Genomic DNA, 23,669 nt, shown 5'->3' with positions numbered 1-23,669 from the left:
AAATTAGAATGAATGAGGCAGAAAGTTAACTTTTGCCATTTAAACAATGAAATTCCTCCCAGTTCTTTACTGTCTTAAAACAGAAGTTTGATTTGTCTGAACCTTCTTAATACTTACAAGTTAATTGTTCTTTTAAAGTAGTGTTTAAATGCATTAATATGCTGTTATAGTATCACTATATTAGTAGACTGAAATGGTCTTTAAATGACAGTTTATGGGATAGTATATCATACGCAATGGTTATTCTAACAGACCTAGAAACATATGTAAAATGCATTTATAAATACATTTGAATGTTAAACCAACTTATAAATGTCCTTAGATTGTATTTTATCTATAAAAATACACGCCCATAAATTTATTATTCCAATAATTCCAGTTCATAATAATCACAGCTTCACTGCAGCAATTTTACAGTTATCTGAATTATATGATTGTTTTTATGTATGTTTTGTTATATATGTTTTTTTTTTCCTACAGTCACGTGACCTGATCCAGCATACAGTGAAAATCGCAGTCCGGATCTGGACCAATATAAATAATTTTATAACCAGCATCTTATTTTAAAAGTTTTGGCGCCATCTGCTGACTGAAATATGCCACAACACCCTCTTACACAACACTGCTGTAAGGATGAAGAGGACACAGCTCAAATAAAAATAACATTACTATTACTGTTATTATTATTAATAACAACAACAATAAAACGAGTAATAATAAGCAATTTAATATGTAATGATATAAATAATATGATTAACAGACAAACAAATAATTATAAATACAGGGATTTCACTTATTTGCATTAGTTTAATATAGTGTAAGTAGTACCAGTTCGAATAATAATAATAATAATAATAATAATAATAATAATAATAATAATAATAATAATAATAATAATAATAATAATAATAATGATAATAATACAAAGTAAAATAATAAAATTATAAAAACGAATTCGTTATTAAATATATACTGGTAATAATAATATGATTAACAAATAATAAAAATAACAATTAATGTAATATAAAAATTAGTAACGTCAGTAATAATATTAAAAATTATAATTATAAATTAAGAATTATAAATATAACAATTCGTTGCTTGTATTTACTTAATATGATTTTTTATTTTATTTACTTTTTTGTAAGTAATACTAATTCTACTAAATAATAATAATAATAATAATAATAATAATACATTCTTATTTAATTATTATCATTATTGTTAATATTACTTACTGTTAGTCATATTTGATCATTTTGTTGTTAAGGTTTTATTTGTTTTTATTAATAAAATATAAGTCAGTAAAATCATAATTATGATTAAAATGTATATTTTCAGGCTGTCAGTGAGAGTGAAGCAGATGGAGTGTAATAATTAATAATATATTAATAATAATTAATAGAGAAACTCTAGCTGCTAAAAAAAATCTGAGTGACAGACAGTCTGACCAATGAGAGCACTGCGTGGGCGGGGCTGTATCACCGTGACCTAAGCTCTGATTGGTCAGTGTTACAGCGAGCTCTCTCCTGGGTCAGAGGAGGGTTAGCTGAAACTCCTCCATTATGATGTGAAATTTACAGGGTTTAATTTCCACATTCTGAGCATTATTTCCAGCGTGTAGATCAGGTTTATTTACAGTATCAGTAAGATATCAGTGCAGTATGAGTGTTATTCTCAGTTCTGAGCTCCGTGTGAGGGATATAAAGGAGTTGGACTGGAAGCTGAGGACTTTTCTCTGAGCTGAATGTTACTGGAGCTGAACTGAGGAGCTGCTTCACGGGTTAAATTCTCTCTTTAAAAGGTGAGGAACCGGATACTTTCAGGAGTGGAGCTGCAGAGTGAGTTAGACTGAGTCTAAACTCATATCTAGCTGTATCTGTGGGTCAGTCTGAGGGGGAAAGGGGTTAGCGTTAGCTAGGGTACAGTTAGCCGCTCCGCTGAGGCGAACTTTATCCCTTTCCCGCGCTTTTCAGCTCCAGCGCGAGACCCCCCCTCACAGAGCGCGCTCTGCTCTCAGCAGTGCAGGTTAGCAGCCACAGCTAATCCCACACAGCACTAAACACTGCTTTAACCACTATGGAACAGTTTCACACGCTGGGATTAAGCAGAGTCTCGGACTAAACAGTTTTTAGAATAGAGATTTTCCTCTTGGACTTAATCCCTGCCCGGGATCCCTGGTTTAATTAAAAGCACAATAAAATGTGTACATTTTAAACTTTATTTTATTTAGTAGTCTTTCTTAAGGAAGGAAGTTTCTCACTAAAATCCACTAAAACTGTAATAGTAACCTATTATAAGTTATTATGATTAAGTTTGTCATTTATTAAACATGAATCAGGGGATTTTATCTTGTGTAAATGTGTATCTTAGTAAAAAACTTTTAATAAATGTCATGTAGCATTAATTCAGAATTCTCTCACTGAATAAAAAAAAAATATTTTCAGCCCCACTTTTCAGTCTGGGTCTGAGTGTGGTGAGACAGCGATACAGGTCTGAGTTGAACCACCAGGAGTTAAATATAAGAAGTTACCATATAGAATAAATTACTCTGTTGGATATTACAGTGATGTTACGAGAACAGATAAATTATTATTAAAACTATTTGTCTATAACTGGATGTGCAGCAGTGAGTAAGTGAAGAATGCAGGGAGTGGGGAACTCTATGTCAGTTTAGGTTAAGATGCTGCTGCTTTAGTTACGGTAAAAAGAAATGTTATTTTTTGGAAAACATAAGTGTATAGTTATGTTCTTCAGCCCCATTAAAGGCACTGTTTCTTCTCCTTTAGCACTGCTGTGGGTCCTGCTGCCACAGAGAACTGATGAACCATCTAAAATCAGGTAAACATATTTAAATTAAAGTTTACTTTTAAAGAACTTTTATTCTTGTTCTTCGATTTAAGAAGCTAAAGTTATTTTAACTGGTGTTTAAGAAGCAGAGTCACTGCTGTTCCATTTAAAGTGGAACAAGGTTTCTTTAGAATGGAGTATTGTACATCCTTTTCTCATAATATAGAGTGTTTTTTTATACTCCTACACCTTATTTTTTTCTTACATGTTCATATAGAATCACTTAGTAGTTATACATATTATCATTTTATTATTATTTTTTATTTTACACAGAGCAGTTATTATTATTTGGTTGGTGGGTAATAATTCTCAGCAGGGACACTGCTGGTAGTGTATGAGGTGTTAGTAAGTGTTGCACTGGTGGTAAGAATGGGTCAGATATAGTAGGGTTGAAGTTCAGGTTTTAGCTTTATTAAATGAACACTAATCTATTTTTTCCTTTTTAAACAATATCTGCTTAAAATGATGCATAGAAATTCACTAAATGTAGGTAAATATCTTTATTTTACTCTGCTGTGAGAACCTAAAGGAGTATTAAATTACTGTTAAACCTTTTTAAAATGCTAAATCAGTCAATCACAATCAAAATGCATTTTTACAGTGGAATGAAAATAATGTTTAAGAAAACATCTGTTTTTATAGTCATATGACCTGATCCAGCACACAGGGCACATCTTCCTCTAGTGACAACAAGTGTGAAAAATTACTATATACCAGAGTTCACTAACAGGCAAATTCAGATATTGTCCAAACCCGATCTGGTGTTACTTTCTAAGCTTTTACCAGTTTAGAGGCCCAGGAAACTTACAGCCCAATCACACATGCTGTAAATATCAGAAGTAACTCTGCTCAGCCAATCAGATCTGTGCATTATGGAGAGCACTGCAGCACACATGGTGAGGAGATAAACAGCAGTTTGAAAGGAAAGTGAGTTAAAGGAGAGTTAATTTACATTGTGTGCTCTAAAAAGGGAAACGTGGAACTTAAGTAATTTATTAAAAATTAAGCAACTTCTGAGTTTATCCTCCCCAGGAGCATTAGTTCTCTTCTCTCACTGAACAACCGGACGTGAAGGAGTGAGATATTAAGAGGGAAAGAAAGAGAAAAGAGAGAGAACAGCTGATTGGCTGATTAAATGTACGAGTTTTATTCTAAATTATAAATATCTAAATTTATAAATTGGTAAAAACTGTTTAAATGTTAAAATAAGTTAAAAAATAAATAATAAGAAATGTGTTGTAATATGTAATGTTTTATATCTATAACTTCATATCTATAAATGTCATTGGCAAAAAAATATGCAGTTAAAGTAATAATTATCTAAATCTGGATGCTGGAGGTTGAGTAAAAAGACAAAGCAGCTGTGAATCTAGTTAATGAAGTGTAAGCAGCACTATGGTTGCTGGAGAAAAAATCTGCCTCCTACATCAGTTAAATCACGCAGTGTGTAACAGGAGTGTTCAGGCTTCACTGCAACATTTACTGATGGCTGTAAGCAACACTGCTGCAGTGTGTAGCACTGTGACACAGGAAAACAATATAACTGTGACAGTACGTACAGCACAGCTACACATTTACATCTTCATCACCCTGTTTCAGAGATCTAACCGGGAGAAGAACAACACACAACTTCTCACCACATCATTTAATCAGCCCTTTACTGCAGAATCAGAGCAGGATAAAGATATAACTACATCTACTGGGGTGTTTTATCACTGCAGACCTAGCCTCATACTCCAACACTGACAACAGGAAAGTGCTTGAGCCACACTACAAAATCCCCTCACTCTCACACTTCAGTACGAAGATCATGCCAGATCTTTATAAACAGGAAGAATCTGTGAGATGTGTGATCTGTTACCCCACTATTACTGAGGTATTTTATGTGAATAGGAATGGAGGGGAGGGTATAAAAACAGGACTAAGAGAAAACAGTTAAACTACAGATTGAGAAAAGGTTTTGAGAATGTAATTTTATAAGTAGTAAAGTAGTTGTTTTCCTTCTGCAGTGATGACTTTATTCCAGGGTTTCAGCTTCTTGTAACCAAAAATGAGTGTTTAGCTTTTTGTTACAGACTCTAAATATCCTCAAAATATTCAGTTCTTTATACTGCTTGTATTAAGCCTGACGCAGCAAAAAAGTAAAACCATATTTACTATTATTATTTTAAACATTTTATTAAATTTGAAATAAAAAATTTGTCAGTTATATCCTCCAGATGCTATTATAAATGCTGCTGTGAATGCTAAAATTAAGAGCTAGCTGTTAGCTATTTGTTAATCCATTTTATAATCTAAACACTTGTTTTCTCTTGTAGTTTTTTTTAATATCAGTGTGATTATGGGCTACAGGTGAACTTGATTGAACCTTGTTCTATATGCTGTTGACTGTTGATGTTTAATGTGGGTAAAATGTGCTCCAACTGGTTTTAAACTGGTTGTCTGCTTTTCTTAAGAAAAGAAAATGCAGTCAGTTCCTCATTCATTCCAGTGGGGTGTGTGTACAAATCTACAAAATGCTGTTTAAAACAATCCAACCTGGCTTATTAGGAAACCCAGTGCTGACTAAATCCTGAGAAAAACACATTGAGTTATTTTAATTGATTTATATTAAATATTTAATACTTTAAATTGATTGATTCTGCTAATTATTCTGAATTACTTGTCTGCGGACATTTGCCATAGATTTAGAGATATTGACACAATTCCAACTCCAGATTGTTCCGTCTCATCAGGAGGGGCAGTATGCATGTTTTTTGGTTTGATGTGTGTTTTCATAAAGCTGATTTCTAAATACTTAGCAAACAACAAAGCAACCATATGGTTTTGCTACTTATCAACAGCATTGCCATTTTTGTCAGCAAATGCAATTTTCGATCATTTTATTTACTAATTTGAATTTATTTTTATTTATTTCATTTATGATAGTATATAACTATATAGTACTGATGGTTAAATAAGTAATATAAGTTGTATTATTGTGAGAGATTGGCATATCATTATCTAATCACCTTCAGTGCGACTATTAATATTTAACTCAGTATTCAGTGCTGCTTTCATATTGTGAGCGACACAGTGTGTAAAAGGAGACAGATCTACATGTTCATCACTACAGAGCGTGATTATACTCTTTTCATTCTTGTTTTGTTTAGAATTTAAACCTCCAATCAGAGACCACTCAGCAGTTAAACTGGTGTTCAGTAGTGTAACTACAGACCACACACCACCATTGATCCAACTAGTGACTACAGTATAGATCAGACTAGACATCACTAACTACTGAACACAGACTACTTATCCTCTGCATTACTGAGATTTAGATCAAACCGGTTTTAGAGACGCTGTTCAGTGATCCACACCCACAGTGATTTGATCTCACACTCAGTAATGCTGTAAACAGTTGATCACTGACGTCCAGGAGGTGAAGATATCGTTTCTTTAATATCACACACAGTGTCCTGAAATATAAAGGTAAGGAATAACTCCTGATTATGAATTTATGCTGTGACTGTAATATTTACTGTATGTACTTTGTGCTTATTAAGTCATGTACTTTTATTTGAGGGTTTTATTTTATTTTATTTATTAATTTATTTACAATGCTGTGCATTGTTTGCTTTATCAGGAAAATTGTGTGTGAGAGGAGAATCTGTGTTTTCTGATAAAAAAAATAAGACCCAGTGTATAAGACAGAAACTATTTTTCGTTTCAATGGTGATGCTACACCTGCATAAGTAATAAAACACAAAAAAAATAGAAAATTACCTGATATATTTTAATGTATTATTTGTATTAAATATAATTGTGCAAATGCAAAGGGAAATACCAATTATTATCACTTGTTTTTGTAACTAATACAAACTAAGACATGTTGTGATAGTAACATACCAGATAAAGAGCAATCCTGAACTACATGTAACTGTCAGGGTCAGGCAGAGTTGAGATAAGCAGAAATATGATAAAAGGCCTTTAATGAAAAAAGGGAAATCCAAACTCATGGTCAACCACAGGCAGGATCAGAGAGACAGTCCAGGTCAATAGAAGAGCAGGTCACTATAAGAGATCATACACAGAAAAGCCAATAATACAGGCAATATAAATGCTTTGTGGACAGAGAGAACCAATCAAATACTCTGCAGGGAGTGAGTAAAGTGCAGGGGTACATATACTGAGTGAAACAGGTGAAGTCGATATTCAGGTGATTGTGGTCTAATTAGTCATGTGAGAGGGTGAATGAGGGATGTCAGTGTGTGGTGCATTCTGGGCAATGGAGTCCGGAGCTGGGAGATCGCTGATAGACACAGGAGGAATATAAGTGCCTTCAGTACCAGGTGTGACACTAACCAGTAGAGTTTCATCAGACCTGCAGTGTTGTCTGTGATTTAATCAGCTATAAATAAGCAGCTCAATCAGCTCATTTATGAAGCTAAAAACAAAAGATTTCAGACAATAAGATTCACTTCTCTGGACTGAACATCCAGTAGAGCCTGATCTGTTCAGTCAGGACCACCCAGCAGCTGCTCGTTATAGTTATTAACATCTATATCCTATAATACTAAAGTATATTACCATATCCAGTTATTAATAGGGGTGTGACGAGACACTAATATCACGAGACGAGACACTATACTGGGTTCACGAGAACGAGACAAGACAAGATTTAAAAGTAAAATTTGAAAGAAAATGTCAAAAATGAAAAATGGCTTGAAAATTAGAGTTTTATTTGACAAAATCATATAACGCAAACTTAACAGACTGGTTTCTCTCACACATTGATTCTATAAGAAATAGAAATAAGAATAAAAAATAAATATAAAACTGTTCTAAGTCTTATATAGTGCAAACAATAAGTGCAAACCACAACCAGTCATATTAAGCCTATGGTTTGTGTTTTTTTCTCCTAAATCTCTTGTAATTTAACTATGCGTAACCATAACCAGTGATATTAAGACTATGCTTGAAGTGCAAACAGAGACAGAACATTTTTTTTAAATACAGTACAGAGCTAAGGGATTAGTACAACTGTCTATGAAACAGTCACATGTAGGATTTACTTACAGTATTTATATATGGTTTGTGTCTTGTTGGTCACTCTGTTACCGTTTATTGTTTCCACTGGAAAGCCAAAATGCAGCCAGACATACAACTTAAAAGTAGCAGAAGCATCTTCTATGACAGGGGTATTTAATTATAATTCAGTATGGTCCAGTTAGAGAAAATTTCGACAGGCCAAGGTCTGGACCGATTGTTAACTTGTGTTATGATTAAGTGCTATATCACTCTTTAGTCACGCCCAGCGCGCTCGGCATGACTTTAGTTTTCACCCGTTCTCGTTTTTCCGCCCGTTCCTGGAGGGCGTGACAGAACAGGCTGGTGCTGGTGTCTCATTTCTGTGAAACTCTCTCTCCGGGTTCAGAGGAGGTGGAGGAGTGAGAGCATCAGATTCTTATTTATTCAGAATCAGATCAGAGAACTGATAGAAGCTGTTGATGGTGTGTTTGTTGTTTTTGGCAGCGTGCTCTCATTCCTTGGCTTTGTTTAATTTTCTGACTTCTAGGCTGTGTAAGAATCTAAAGTCACCTGATCACATGATTAATTATTGTGGATGATGTGATAGACAAGTGGACAGATTAGCTGTTGTGACTTCATCTGTGCTGTTGTCTTTTTGTTTCTGGAAAACCTTGTTAAATTTTAGCATTTTATCTCCTTTTTTTTACATACCTCAAATGTTTAATTAATCTAAAAACAATATGTGAAAAATTTTAATTTTAAATTGTCTTAGTTGTCATAATGTGTTAAAGATTATGTTCATATTACAGGCTTAAAGACTATATTTTTTCAGATTTTTTCAAATCAGAATTGAGCCACATTCATGTGTTTCACCCAGTGACTTTATAAAGCAGGACACCATGCTTCCATTCCTTTCTGTTCTATAGAACTGAAGCCAGGATTTCGGCCATGTTGTTAAAAAGAGCCAGTGCCTCCTTCTCAGATCAAACTACTTGTTATGTAGTTGTTAAACTTATAGCTGTTGTTACATCAGTCATCCTGTAGGTGGCATTAGCAATGTGTTAGTTCATGTGAGTTACCCAGTAAAAGAAACAAGAGTTCGAATGCACCTCTGTGTGTGTGTGAGTCACTTTACTGAACAGAGACTTTGCACGCTGTTTTTATACGTTATCTTAATGAAGACATAACATATTTGGCGACGAGGTGTTTGAATTGCTTTTGGACCCAGCAGAGTGTGTAAGTTGGCTCTAGTTTTTGTTTTGAGAGAGTTTTGGGAAGAAAGCAAGTAACATGGCTGCTACCGTTGTCCACATTGAGGTTTTTGATGAGAATATGGAGCAATGGACAACCTACATTGAAAGATTTGAGCATTTTGTGGAGGCAAATAGCATTGAGAGTGGAAAGAAAGTGCCTGTTCTACTGAGTGTAATTGGTTGTAAGACATATGGCCTACTTCGTAGCCTTGTCGCACCGGAGAAGCCTGGAGACAAGAGCTTCAACGAAATAAAAACTGTATTACAGCAGCATTTTTCTCCTAAGCCTCTGGTCATCGCAGAAAGATTTCGCTTCCACAAACGGAATCAAGAGATGGGTGAGTCCGTTTGTCAGTATGTAGCAGTGCTTAAAAAACTTTCTGAGCATTGTGAGTTTGGGGAACAGTTGGAAGATGCGCTCCGAGACAGATTTGTTTGTGGATTGCAGAGTGAAGCTATGCAAAAACGACTGCTCACAGAGGCTTCGCTCACATTTCAAAAAGCGGTCGAAATAGCAGCATCCATGGAGACAGCAGCTCGAGAGTCACAGCAGCTCAGTGGTTCACTAAAGGTGCATGCCCTCTCTCTCTCATCAAGCAAAGTCCAAAATAAATGCAAAAGATGTGGGAAAACAAATCATAATGAAGATGATTGTTGGTACAAGGATAAGAATTGCAATTCGTGTGGAAAAAAGGGACACATAAGTCGTGTTTGCAGATCTAATAAGACGACAATAAAACAAAGTAAAATGAAGAACAGACCAACCAGAGACAAGGGTTCTGCCGAAAGAAAACGTGTGCATCGTGTGGATGCAGGAAGGGTTTCCAGTGATGATACAGACTCTGACCTAGCCCTGCACAAACTTTCTAAAGCAGGAGAAAATGCACGCATCATAGTAAAACCTGAAATTGAGGGAATCTCTTGTGAGATGGAGCTAGACACAGGGGCAGCAGTCTCACTGATGTCAGTAGCCACGTATGAAGCGAAACTGAACCATTTACCCCTACAGCCAACTGACATAGTGTTGAGGACATACACTGGTGAAGCATTGTGTCCACTAGGGGTCGTCAATGTTCAAGTGAAAATGAACAAACAAACTGCTGTGCTTCCTCTGTATGTTGTCCAGGGCGAATATCCACCGTTGTTTGGCAGTGAGTGGTTGCGTCAAATCAAATTGAACTGGCAAGAGATACGGGCAGTTCGAATGGGTACGCTGGATGATGTGTTGCGGAAACATGCTGCAGTGTTCTCTAAAGAGCTAGGAGTGATGAAAGGCATTGAAGCAAACGTGTCACTAAAGCCTGAGCACAAACGCAAGTTTTTCCAGCCGAGAGTGGTCCCATATGCTCTACACCCAAAGGTTGAAGCTGAATTGACCCGTCTTACTGAAATTGGAGTCCTGTCACCTGTACAATATAGCGAATGGGCAACTCCAATAGTTCCAGTGGTAAAAAAGAATGGAGCAGTGCGCATTTGCTGCGATTTCAAAGTGACAATAAACCCTTTCCTCCAAGTTGAGCAATATCCAATTCCACGTATTGAGGATCTTTTTGCATCCTTGGCAGGAGGACAACGTTTTAGCAAATTGGATCTATCCAATGCCTACCTGCAAATGCAAGTCAACGAGAGCTCGCGAAAACTCCTCACAATCAACACACAGAAAGGTCTCTTCTGTTATAATCGTCTTCCTTTTGGGATTGCCTCGGCTCCAGCCATTTTTCAAAGGGCCATGGACCAGATCTTGCAAGGGCTACCCAACGTACACTGTTATCTGGATGACATATTAGTGACTGGCCGTACTGACGCCGAACACCTACAACATCTTGATGCAGTGCTTGGACGTCTGGAGGAGTTTGGCTTGCGAGTTGAGAAGGACAAATGTGAATTTTTCAAAGACTCTTTGGAGTACCTGGGTCATATAATTGATTCTGCAGGATTGCACAAATCTCCAGAGAAAGTGCGAGCAATTGTCGAAGCACCGGCTCCCATCAATCTCACCCAGTTGAGATCATTCCTGGGTCTGATAAATTATTATGGGCGCTTCATACCGAATCTTGCAACCATTCTGAATCCTCTGAATGCCCTATTGTGCAAGGAGACACGTTGGCATTGGTCTGTGGAATGTGAATCTGCTTTTAGGTGGGCAAAGGAACAGCTTGTGTCACACAATGTATTGACACATTATGATCCCCAAAACAGCATTCGACTGGCATGTGACGCTTCACCCTATGGTGTAGGGGCAGTAATCTCCCATGTGCTACCTAGTGGAGAGGAGAAGCCAGTAGCATTTGCGTCACGGACTCTTAGCAAAGCAGAACAGAATTACGCACAAATTGAGTGCGAGGCCTTGGCGATCATTTTTGGTGTGCGTAAATTCCACCAATATCTCTATGGGCGAAGGTTTACACTTCTCACAGACCATCGCCCCTTGACCACCATCTTTGGAGCACAGAAAGGCGTGCCTTCCATGGCAGCAGCACGCATGCAAAGGTGGGCTCTACTTTTGTCTGCACACAACTACACAATTGAGTACAAGAAAGCAGCTCTTCATGCCAATGCTGATGGCCTCTCAAGATTACCTTTGCAGGTGGAACACAGAGATATGCCACCTAATGGTCAGAATACACAGGATGCCATTTCTTCAAAAGAGAGAACCAGGCGCTACCCTGTTCGAGTTACTAAACCACCTGACCGCCTGAATCTGTAGAACTTTTACTTTAACTTGTGTTGCATATAGAACAACTGAACAGAAACTGAAAGGAAAAGAACTATGGACTGTATGTAGTTATCCTAGTGGGCCATTTCTGCAAAGGGGCAGAATAATCCCCTGATTTGGCTTGAGGCCAGGGACAGTCTACTCCCGACCTCTAGTTTAGTTCTGTAAATTAATCAAGAAACATTTATGTGTACTTTTTCAGTAAGGTGGGAGGAAATGTTATGTAGTTGTTAAACTTATAGCTGTTGTTACATCAGTCATCCTGTAGGTGGCATTAGCAATGTGTTAGTTCATGTGAGTTACCCAGTAAAAGAAACAAGAGTTCGAATGCACCTCTGTGTGTGTGTGAGTCACTTTACTGAACAGAGACTTTGCACGCTGTTTTTATACATGTTATCTTAATGAAGACATAACACTACTGACCACACAGCACTACAGATCAAACTACTGACCACACAGCACTACAGATCAAACTACTGACCACACAGCACTGCAGATCAAACTACTGACCACACAGCACTGCAGATTAAACTACTGACTACACAGCACTGCAGATTAAACTACTGACTACACAGCACTGCAGATTAAACTACTGACCACACAGCACTGCAGATCAAACTACTGACCACACAGCACTACAGATCAAACTACTGACCACACAGCACTGCAGACTGGAATACAATCAGTTTTTTACTGGAACCATAAAGAGATAAACATTTTAGAAGCTGAACTGGAGCCAAAGAATTTGGACATTACACTGCAATCAGCATCAACACACACACACACACACACACACACACAAACACACGCACACACACACACACACACACACACACACACACACACACACACACACACAATAGTAATGTTGTGCCTGAGTTGTTGTCTTCGTTTATTTTCGTTTTCAGTGAAACCCAGAACCAGTTCTTGTTATTTTCTAATGAAGATGCAGATATAGAGTCTCTCTCTCTCTCCCTCTCTCCCTCTCTGTCTCTCTCTCTCTCTCTCTCAGTGTCCTGAGTTACTCCTGTGTGTGGAATGTGGTTTGACGGAATCTAAAAGCAGTTTCTGTAATGAAATGTAGATGAAGTTCAGATAAACTCTTTCAGTTCTAATCATGATCTGTTAAAAACTCGACCCCCCAACCCATGTGTTAAAATTCCTGTTTAAAATACAGTTTAAACACAGAGAAGCTCTGTATGCTAGAGCAGTGTAGTATTAAATGCACTAAGCGCATTAAGCGCACTGAAATTTTGTATTTTATTTAAGTTTTTGTGTTTTTTGATGCTCTATGTTTTATTTAAGTGAACTGCAAACAGAGCAAAGAAGAGTAGACTTAGCTAAATTAATTTCTAAGTTTGTAGTTTTGGGTTTTAAGTATTATTATTATTGTATTTTATTAATTATTTTATTAGTTATATGTAAAGGGGCTTTACATATAACCTTTTCCAAACTGATAGATCATAATTATTTTCTTCCTCATTTGTTCCTGAATTTCTTTAAATGTTGGCATGATGTTTAGCTTTTAAGTATCTTTTGGTCTACATCACTTTATCAGGCAGGTCCTACAGTATGTTGATGAACTACAGTTAAGCCATGTTTTAACTGGTGAGGGCAAACACTTTTTCACACAGGGCTATGTACGTCTGGATTTTGTTCTCTTTTAATAATGAACACCTTCACTTAAAAATGACTAATATTTAAATGTGTTTGATCTGAAACATTTAAGTGACAAATATACTAACAAAAAGAAATCAAGACGGGAGCAAACACTTTTTCACACCACTGTAGTAATATGGATTTATTAAAAAGGTACAGTCCAAATAAGTGGTCAAAACAGGCAAGGTTGGGAACAAGAGTCAAAAATACAACAAACAGGATCATTCCAGACGAAGGTGAATTAGTCCAGGGTCATTACATGCAATAACAAGGGCAAGACAAACAATTATAAACAGTAAACAGGAAAAAGGTCATACACTGAAATAAACTATAAACAATGAAAGGAAACTTTGTATGTCAAACGAAACATAAAAGTTACATAAAAAGTTAGGTGATGTCAAACAGGGTAGTGCAGTCAATGGGTAATAGTTTGTTCTAAGAGACTGGTGTACACAAAACAGTAATGGTAATATGGATCTGATACACAGTTCAGAAGAGCATCTTTTGTTTGAACCTCCCATTGTTTTTGTAAGCAAAAGTATTGGAACATGACTTTCTTCTTTAGGACAAACTGATGTACTGGCTATGACCAATAATTGCGCATTGGCTCTGATTCATTTTCACAATTGGTTGTTTTTACCTGTAGACAGCTCTCTAATTTTCATATTGGTTACACCCCTAAATATAAATGATCTGTCTATACAGATAAAACCCAAATCTAAATCTGATCATAGACATTTAGCCTTGTTTATTGTTTGAATATCAATTTATCAGGACACACATGGGCAACAAAATGCACCAGACAGTCACATGATCCAGTACTTTTGCTCACAGTAAAAATGGATGGTTTTAGTCAAAAGGTCTCATTTTAATGTCAAACCCAAAGGTCTACAGCAAAAATTAAGGTACTGGCCTCACTGTTCTAATACGAATATATATATATATATATGTGTGTGTGTGTATATATACATATTCGTATTAGAACAGTGAGGCCAGTACCTTAATTTTTGCTGTATATATATATATATATATATATATATATATATATATATATATATATATATATATATATAATGTGTGTGTGTATATAAAAGTAATTCTGTTTAATCTCTCTTTCAGAGATGAAGATTCTCTGGGTGATTCTATTGGCTTTCTCTGGACTAATGGAGACCATGTCAGGTTTGTGTATATCTGCTGCAAATGTGTGTGTGAATGCTGAACAGTTGCCTGAACCAAGGTTGTTTTTCACCTGAAAGTCCAGACCAGAGTCCGTGCCGAGTTTCATGTGTTTGTTACTTTGTATATAGTAACTGGTTTGGTTAGGTTTGGGTTTACACTGCACGGAAAAATGGTCAATATCGAGCTCAATCAAAAACAGAGAAGTAAACCAGGACAAACCGAACCATTCTCAGTGATGAGTGTGTGTGGGTTAAATGGTCTAAAGTCCTCAGGTGTGTTCAATATTTGGATTGGCTGTCTGGAAGGGGCTGCCTGGAGGTGCCAAGTCAGGTGATCCTGTGTCCTGCAGGGGCGACAGGTGCGCTTTCGGCAAATGTAACTAACACACAAACCTTCAGGCAGTTCTTCAGAGTTATAGGTATGAAAATGGCCTAAAACACATCAGAAGCTGGTATTAAACTCCAGTAATGAATTTTGAATGTAGGCACACAGTATGAGACACTTTGGGAAGAAGTATTTCTAGGTGAAAGTTTTAATAAATATGAAGGCGTTATGCTATGTCAGACTTGTCTGGAAGGCCTCAGACTCCAGAATTTAATTCCCACGTGCATTTTACACCACATAGCTGTAGCAGATCTTTAAGTTAGTGCGGTACAATAGGGCAACAGTTTATATCACAATATATTTCTTAATTTCAGTCAATCCAGTATACAGTCCCATCTAAAAGTATTGGGACTGTAAGACCAATACATTTATTTTTTGCTGTAGACTGACATTTTGGGTTGACATTAAAAAGAACAACATTTCAGCTTTTATTTTGAGGTATTTGCATCTGGATCTGATACACAATTCAATAGAGAACAACCACTCATGCAGACTAAAAACTAAAAAAAAAATGTTTTAAGACCAAACAACTGCACATTAATAAAAAGTCAATTTTATATTATATTAAAAATCTCTTATTTACCAATTAGTGGATGAGTAATCAATTGTGTAAATTACTTTAGTGAAGATAACCATCACGGAAAGCTATTAAAGTGACATTTATTTTAAATTTAATAAACTATAAATTAGCCTAATTCAGACTCTTGCCATAGGCCACTACCCTAAAGGAGAAGAATCAAATTATCTGATCAACTGAGGGTGTAGGAGATTTAACACAGGTGGCCATGCAGCATCATGAGGTGATGATTTAGCCAAATATTTTGTATTTTTTTGCATTAAGGTGGTTATTTTAGGAAGGATATGATATATGTGGATTATGGATACAGGTTATTTGAGTCCACAGTTATTGAGCTTAAAATATTGGCATATAGCTATTGGTAATACCAGGGTTAACCTTTGATGCTAAAAAACAAAGCAGCCGAACACGACAGTTGCTAACAGCTTTTCAGAGCTAAATGAAACACTGGACATCTTCAGTTGAGAAGATCAAAACTGTTTGCTATATGGTTACTCATGTGTTGCTTAAATCCTGCTGTGTTACCTGTCAACTCTTTAAATAATCTTTATATTTTTACATCTGAAAGCATCTGACTTGTCCTGAAACCCTGACAGTAAACATTATGCTATTGGATGCTGAGCTGTAGTAAAATAACTTTCTTATATAGTTTTTTTTTGTTGGTGGTTAAATGCAGAATAAAACCAAATGTTCATAGATTGTTTCCCAATATATAAACTGCAGAGAATACAACAAGTGGTTTGTTGTCCTGTTTGTTCTGTATTGCAGATCGTTTTAATGTAGTGGGTCCAGCTGCTCCTCTTGTTGCTGAAACTGGTGAAGATCTGATTCTGCCCTGTTCTCTCCAACCCAACATCAGTGCTGAGGATATGATTGTGGAGTGGCTTAGAACAGATCTGACTGATAGACTGGTCCATCTGTACAAAGATTATAAAGACACAAATGATGATCAGATTAAGACATACAGAGGGAGAACAGCTCTGTTTAAAGAAGAACTGAAGAAAGGAAACACCTCCCTTAAACTGTCAGCACTCCAACCTTCTGATGAGGGATCTTACAAGTGTTTAATTACATCTGAATCCTGGTATGAGGACTTTACTCTTCGTGTTGAAATTAATGGTAAGTGCAGTAACAGATTTAATACTGTTGAAAAAGAAAAGTATCCCATTTAATTTTATTAAGTCTCAAAAGACTCGTTCACTGCATAAGATTTGTCTGTGTTAATACATAATACTAATATAATTCAGGGTGAAAAAAAATGAAGGGTTTCGTAAAAAATAGGCCTGATCTTCAAAAGATGAGGAATTGATGTTATTTACTTATCTGATTTACATATCTGACTTTTTTGAAGTGAAGGCAGCAGCTATTTTTTGATAGTTCAATTCAATTACACCTGCCCAAACATCAGTATAAAACGTGTGATTTTATTGAGTATCCTAGTTTTTTATTTATTTTTTTTTTTCAAATGTTGACCCTTTGATTTGGCATTGTTGGCTTTGATTATAGATATGCCTTCACTTTATCTGCCTCCTTGTTATTTGACCCTTGCTGCCTTCACTTCTGCAACAGACAGCCACTGCTCTATCATAACATTAATAACACTGATAACACTGATCTGCTGTGACATAATAAACATAATATTTCCAACACCATGCTCGACAGTGGGAATGGTGTTCTCAGGATCATATTCTGTATTTTTCTTTCTCCAAACACATCGAGTTGAGTCCAAAAAGCTCAATTTTGGTCTCATCTGACCAGAGCACCTTCTTCCAGTCTTCCTCTGAGTCATTAATACTGTATGTTCATTGGCGAACTTGATGGCGAGCCTGTACATGAGCCTTGAGCAGAGGAACCTTGAGTGCACTGCAGGATTTTAAACTAATATGTCTCAGTGTATTCCCAATGTTATTTGTAGACTGTGGTCCCAGCTGCCTTGAGATCATTAGCCAGTTTCTCCCATGTAGCTCTTGGCTGATTTTTAGCCTTGATACCTTGATACCTTGCATGGAGCTCGAGTCCTAGGTCGATTGACAGTAATGTTATATTGGGCTGCAACGTTTAGTCTGTGTAATCGACAACATTGACTATAAAAAATTACCGATGCAGAATTTTATTGTCGACGTGTCATTAATGTGCGATAGAGAGAGCACATGAGAAAAAAGGGCGAGAGAGGAAGACACACACACACACACACACATAGAGAGTATGACCGTCCTGATTGGACACTCCTCATGTATAGTTGGCCAATGAGGCTTCAGTGTGGGTGGGACTTGCAGCGCACAAGAAAGGGAGAGAGAGCGCGCGAGCGGTAGAGACTCATACAGTGTATAAAAGTGCTGTGTCCATTAAACACAAACAAATTTAACTCCACTAAACTCTACTGTCAGTCTTTACTAGTTCTGTACATTTTAAGCACTGACGTTACCCGTGCTGAGATAAATTACTGCAGAGAACTGCTGAGGGGAGTTTAAACAGCCTTCACTCCTTCATTAAAATTACTAAAATTGGTTAAACTAATGTGGATAAGTGTTAGCGAGATATTGTATTCTGTTACTATAGAAACTACATTCTTTAGTAATAACAAAAACATTTTTTCTTAGACAAAAAATCATTTCAGGGAGGTAAATGATTGAAAATTAGACAAAAATTAAAAAACACAAAAATATCATGGAATCTCCTGAAAATAATACCCAGCCTGTGAGAATGTTATCTATAATATACTTTGTAATTTTTTTTATATAGATTTGTTAAAGTATTAAAATGTACTGAAAAATTGGTCTTGGTCAATAGTCAAAATAGTGATTTGTTGCAGCCCTAATATTGTACTTGTTCCACTTCCGAATAATTGCACCAACAGTCGTCACCTTCTCATCCAGGTACATATGGCTTTTTAGCCCATCCAGCCTTGTGTAGGTCAACAGTTTTGTCCTTGACATCTTTAGACAGCTCTTTAGTCTTACCCATGGTGGAGATGTTGGAGTGTCAGAATCAGTGGGGGATCAAATACTTATTTCCTCCACTGTATTATACATTCTTGCTAAATGTGCATTCAAAGTCTATTAGTATTTAGGTTAATATGTTTACTTAAGCAATACACTGATCTTTGAGAGCTTAGCAGCTACTTGGTTAACTAACCATTAATCAATCATGAATGGAGTGCAGTGAAAAGAATTAACACTCCTTTGGGTTTTATTTTATTTTTCATTCTTATTTTAGTACGTTTGAAACTAGTTGGAGCAGCTGCTCCTCTTGTTGCTGTAGCTGGTGAAGATCTGGTTCTGCCCTGTTCTCTCCAACCCAGCATCAGTGCTGAGGGCGTGATCGTGGAGTGGATCAGACAGCATGAGACGGACAGACAAGTTCACCTGTATGAAGATTATAAAGACAGAAATGATAATCAGATGGAGTCTTACAGAGGGAGAACAGCTCTGTTTAAAGAAGAACTGAAGAAAGGAAACGCCTCACTGAAACTCTCAGCTCTCCAACCTTCTGATGATGGAGCTTACAAGTGTTTAATTAGATCATTTGGCTGGTATGATGATGTGACTCTGTATGTTGAAGTTAAAGGTGAGAAACATTACAATTTACTTATGATTTTACATTTTTGTTGTACTTATAAGCTATGCAGTTAAAAGCTAAGCTATACACAAAATCTGTCTTTATTCAGTGTTAAAAGCTTTCTGCATGTTTAGACAGTGTTAGCATGTCATCACATTTAACAGTGGAATCACTCCAAGCTATATCTTATTTTTTATTATAAGAGATCTATATTTTTGAAATATGCACACAGTCAGGCCCGTAACTAATTGTTGTTTTTAATTGACAGTTTTTGTAATTTTGCCTTTATAAAACACCACTGTGGGTTTGGAATGAAGCAGCCAATAAGCTTAAGAATTGTAGACTTTCTGCATTAAATATTAAATATTTAAAAAGTGTTTAGCAGTTTACCTATTCCATCTATATTTCATCCATATATCTATATTTCAGTGCAAATTAACTCCATATAAGACACAAATATGGCAACATTTTTTTATGAATCTAATATTTCTTTGTTTTGTCTGGTCAGTTAATTGATAATACTTTACAATAATTAATAGTACTTACAAAAGACTGTCTAAACTAATTTTTAATTGAGTTCAGTATTATTTACAACATTCTTAAACATTAAAATATAGTAATGTTTTATTATGTTTTAATGAGTCTAATCTAATAATCAGTTGCAACATTATTTAACAATGTTTATTAGTGTCATAACTACTGTTAATTGTGACCCTTTTTGTAAAGTGTTACCGTTTCATTTGTTAATATACATTCATTTCCGGCCTGCAAAACTTAAAAAAAATGATACCTTAAAAAGCATTGAGCAGTTTGTAATGTTGCCATTTATCTCACACTTCAGACATTTTGGTACTGGTACAACGTTATAAAAGGTTTTAGTTGTTATTTTGTCCCTTTCTTTCTTAAAACACATTTTTATGTGTATAACAGTATCAGGTCCTCATTGTCACATTTTTTGTTATTTAAAAATTCTCCACACATTCTTTTTTTGGGGACAGGAGCTTTAGCCTCATAGGTGCACCTTCATCGCCCATGGGTTCGGGTCTCATACATTGTTTAGGGCTATAGATCCAGAAGTCCAGGCCAGACAGTGCCCCTGCCAGCATTCTGTACTTACTAGAGATGGGAAGATCTATCGACTATGTATCGGCCAATTATTAGCCAAAAATGTGACCGCCTTATATACTTTTGATTTAGCCGATCCGATTCAGGAGCTGAAGCTGCTCTCTCACAGGAAGCTGCAATTCCTCATCCAACCTATAAATGCAACCCTAATGCACCTTGTGGTGGAAATAAAATAAAGATTTAACATAAATAAAGATATAACAGTTAATATTCAGCCCAATCAGTGAGTAGCAGAGCTTACCAGCTAACACAGCATCAGCAGGAGTCAGAAATCTAAAGGAATCACGATCAGACTGGTTTTAGTGATGGATAAGCAGCAATTTTCTTTTAAAGCTCCACTGTGTAGTTCTATATGTGTAGTAACAAACCCGGAGCTGGAGCCAAGCTAAAGTGTTATATTATTGTTGTTGTTATTATTTAAATAGTAACTTAGTTTTATATTTTTAACACTAAATACAGACTATTTTAAGCAGTAAGATGACCCTGGAAAACAGGCAGTGAGACTTCCAATGTTCGTCTATTCAAAAACATAATTTTAAAAATAAATCCATCTGAAATCCATTTACTTTGGTCAGTAAAACACTTTTGTTTATTTACAGTCAGCTTAGATTCCCAGTTTTTGTTTAGAGGTGGCCATAATTAGGGGGAGCTGTAGTTGGCCTGGCATCTATGTGGCATTTGGCCCTGGCCAAGATCGGTATCGCGGATCAGATTTATATGTTAAGATGATCCTTTATTAATCTCACCAAAAGGAATCCAAAGGAAAGAAAAGCAAATCATCTTAAAGGAGAAAACGGAATTTTGATACTCATGGCTTCCAATCATCAGACAGTCATTAACTGCACTTATTCACTTCTAATTTATAGTATATATTTCATAATGATATTAAAATCAAGTGAAAAATGTAAATAATGTCTGTAATTACTTAATTGTTAATGCACTTCAGAATTGCATCACTGTTCAAATTCTTAAAGATCTTTTTATAGATAAATAGTAATTTGTATCTGGTTTGTTTTTCAGGAAAAGGATTTCATGGTTGGAAGATTGCCATTATCTGCATTTTTGTTTTTGCTGTTATTTTAACTGCCTTTATAGCATACATCTTAAAAGGTAATTTTATTTCAATCATTTTCACTAAAATTGTTTAATTACTTTAAGGATTATATTCATGTTTGGGTTGTGTATCACAGCTATTTTTTCAGCATGACCACATGAGAAGAAAATACACTTAATGTTGAAAATAACATAATAATAATATGTAAGGAGTCCAGAATCACACAGACACTAGTTATCTTAAGTTCATCAAACTTCATAGACTTTATCTGTGTTAATAATTTGTATTTTTGTTGAACAGCTGGGGTAAAATGTATATCATCTACTTTAAATATGATCTATTCCGATATAAAGCATTACAGTACTGCCCCTAAAAGTCCTATAATTATACAAAAGATTAACACCAGCAGCATGAGGATGTAGAGTTTAAAGCTCACCTTCCGCGAAAATCCGATTTTTCTTGTTTTTTGTGGAATACAGTAGGTCTCTCCGAGTTGAATGTGTACACCTGCACATTAAACTGTTTTGCAGCCCCCATTGTCTGCAGGAGCTAAGCAAAGAAATCCCCCCTCCCCCCCTCCGAAAAACGGGTGAATTTTGAATTATCTTTCTGCCTACGTAGGCAGAAACTCACAGACCAGCCCACCTTGGCTCGAGAAACTCCCAGAGGCGGAGCTGAAGCGACGCAACATCACCGCTCATCAGTTAGGAGGTGGGAGGCAGTGAGCGGCAGAGCGGAGGAGGGGCGTCGCAGTGCTCCTAGCCAATCAGAGGAGAGATATTTGCATGCTGTTTGCATGTATGAATATTCATGAGCAAAGCTGGAATCCGGTCATTTTGGACACACCCCTAAAACAGTCCATTAAAAAAGAGCTATACAGAGACACCTGAGCACTTTTTTTTTTACAAAAACGGCTCACATGTCATTCATTCATACTAGAGACCACAACTAGACATTTTAAAATGAAAGAAAAAACGACGGAAGGTGACCTTTAACAGTTAAAGTACTCAACAAAAGTAACTGTACTCATTGTTTGTGTTGGCATTATTAATTATAGTTTAATTTACAAGCTCTCTCAGTACCTGGCTGAATATAAAGCTTATACCACTAAAATTAAATGTTGAGAGTCAGTAACTGGCTGAATACGTAGGAAAAGTAATCTTGAATACGATTCTGAGTTTTAATGAGAATCTTTCCTTCTTTTTTTTTTACTGGAACACTCACTTTCACTTTTATAGCAATGAATACTGAAAAGGTTTACCACTAGCAATCTGTTTCACTACACACACACTTCCAGAAAATTATTGCAATTACATTTTTATTGCAAATACAGTTTTGTTCTACACGTTTATTTGCTTTGTGTGTAACAACACATAAAACAAGAGAGAAAAAAACATATTTCATATAATTTTACTAAAAACTCCAAAAAATAGGCCATACAAAATTATAGCACCTTAACGTAATCTTAGGTTGCACACCCTTTTCCTAAAACTAACTGGAATTCTGGACAACTCTTCTTTTGCAAACTGTTCCAGGTCTCTCATATTTGAAGGGTTTCTTCTCCTAACAGCAGTTAGATTTCTCCACAGGAGTTTCCAGCAGATTGTTTCCATCAATCTCTGGGTGCTTTTTGATGTATGTTTGGGGTCATTGTCCTGCTGGAAGACCCATGGCCTAGAATGCAAACCAACCCAGATTTCTGACACTAGGCCCTACATTGCGACACAAAATTATTTGGTAATCTTCAGATTTTATGATGACTTGCACACGGTCATTCCAGCCAGTGCCAAAAGCAGCATAACAACCCCAAAACATATTTCAACCACCACCATATTCCACTGTAGGTACTGTGATCTTTTCTTTGTAGGCCTTTTTCTGTTTTCTGTAAATAGTAGAATTAAGTGTTAAGTACCAAATTAAATTAAGTACCAAAAAGCTCTGTCATGGTCTCTTCTGACATCTTCCCAGAAGGTTTTTGGCTTTCTCACGTACATTTTAGCAAAATGCAGTCTGCAGAGCTAAATAACAAATAAATCAGTCTCGCCCAGTGATCTGACAGATCTCTGCATCTAAGAGGTGTGTCTTTACTGAGCTTCATTACAGCTAACAGGAGAAGCGCTAGCATGTCTGGACATTCCTCCAGCACAGACTAAAAGCTGCTTTATACTTTACGCATCAAGAACTGTGGGGGAGCACAGTCCTTGCAACAAAGGCGTGTTTATGTTCATGTGCAGCATGTTTCCATGGTGACTTCTGCCACCAAAAGTTCTCAATGTGTTACCTGGCCGCCACGTCCACACCCGT

At 36.3% G+C, this 23,669-nt stretch overlaps 1 protein-coding gene across 1 annotated transcript in view; it reads left to right on the top strand.

Annotated features, from left to right (window-relative positions):
• LOC125789952 (uncharacterized) overlaps nucleotides 1-23,669 on the top strand; it is a 116,205-nt gene that overhangs the window by 54,802 nt on the left and 37,734 nt on the right. The window contains exons 3-5 of the mRNA XM_049473049.1: nucleotides 16,397-16,747; nucleotides 18,845-19,195; nucleotides 21,332-21,421. Coding sequence (XP_049329006.1) covers nucleotides 16,397-16,747; nucleotides 18,845-19,195; nucleotides 21,332-21,421 — 792 coding nt within the window. The remainder of the gene's footprint in view (nucleotides 1-16,396; nucleotides 16,748-18,844; nucleotides 19,196-21,331; nucleotides 21,422-23,669) is intronic.

The sequence above is a fragment of the Astyanax mexicanus genome, unplaced genomic scaffold (genome assembly GCF_023375975.1).
Source record: "Astyanax mexicanus isolate ESR-SI-001 unplaced genomic scaffold, AstMex3_surface scaffold_33, whole genome shotgun sequence".
Classification (NCBI taxonomy): Eukaryota; Metazoa; Chordata; class Actinopteri; order Characiformes; family Acestrorhamphidae; genus Astyanax; species Astyanax mexicanus.
This window is presented reverse-complemented; position numbering and strand designations above follow the sequence as displayed.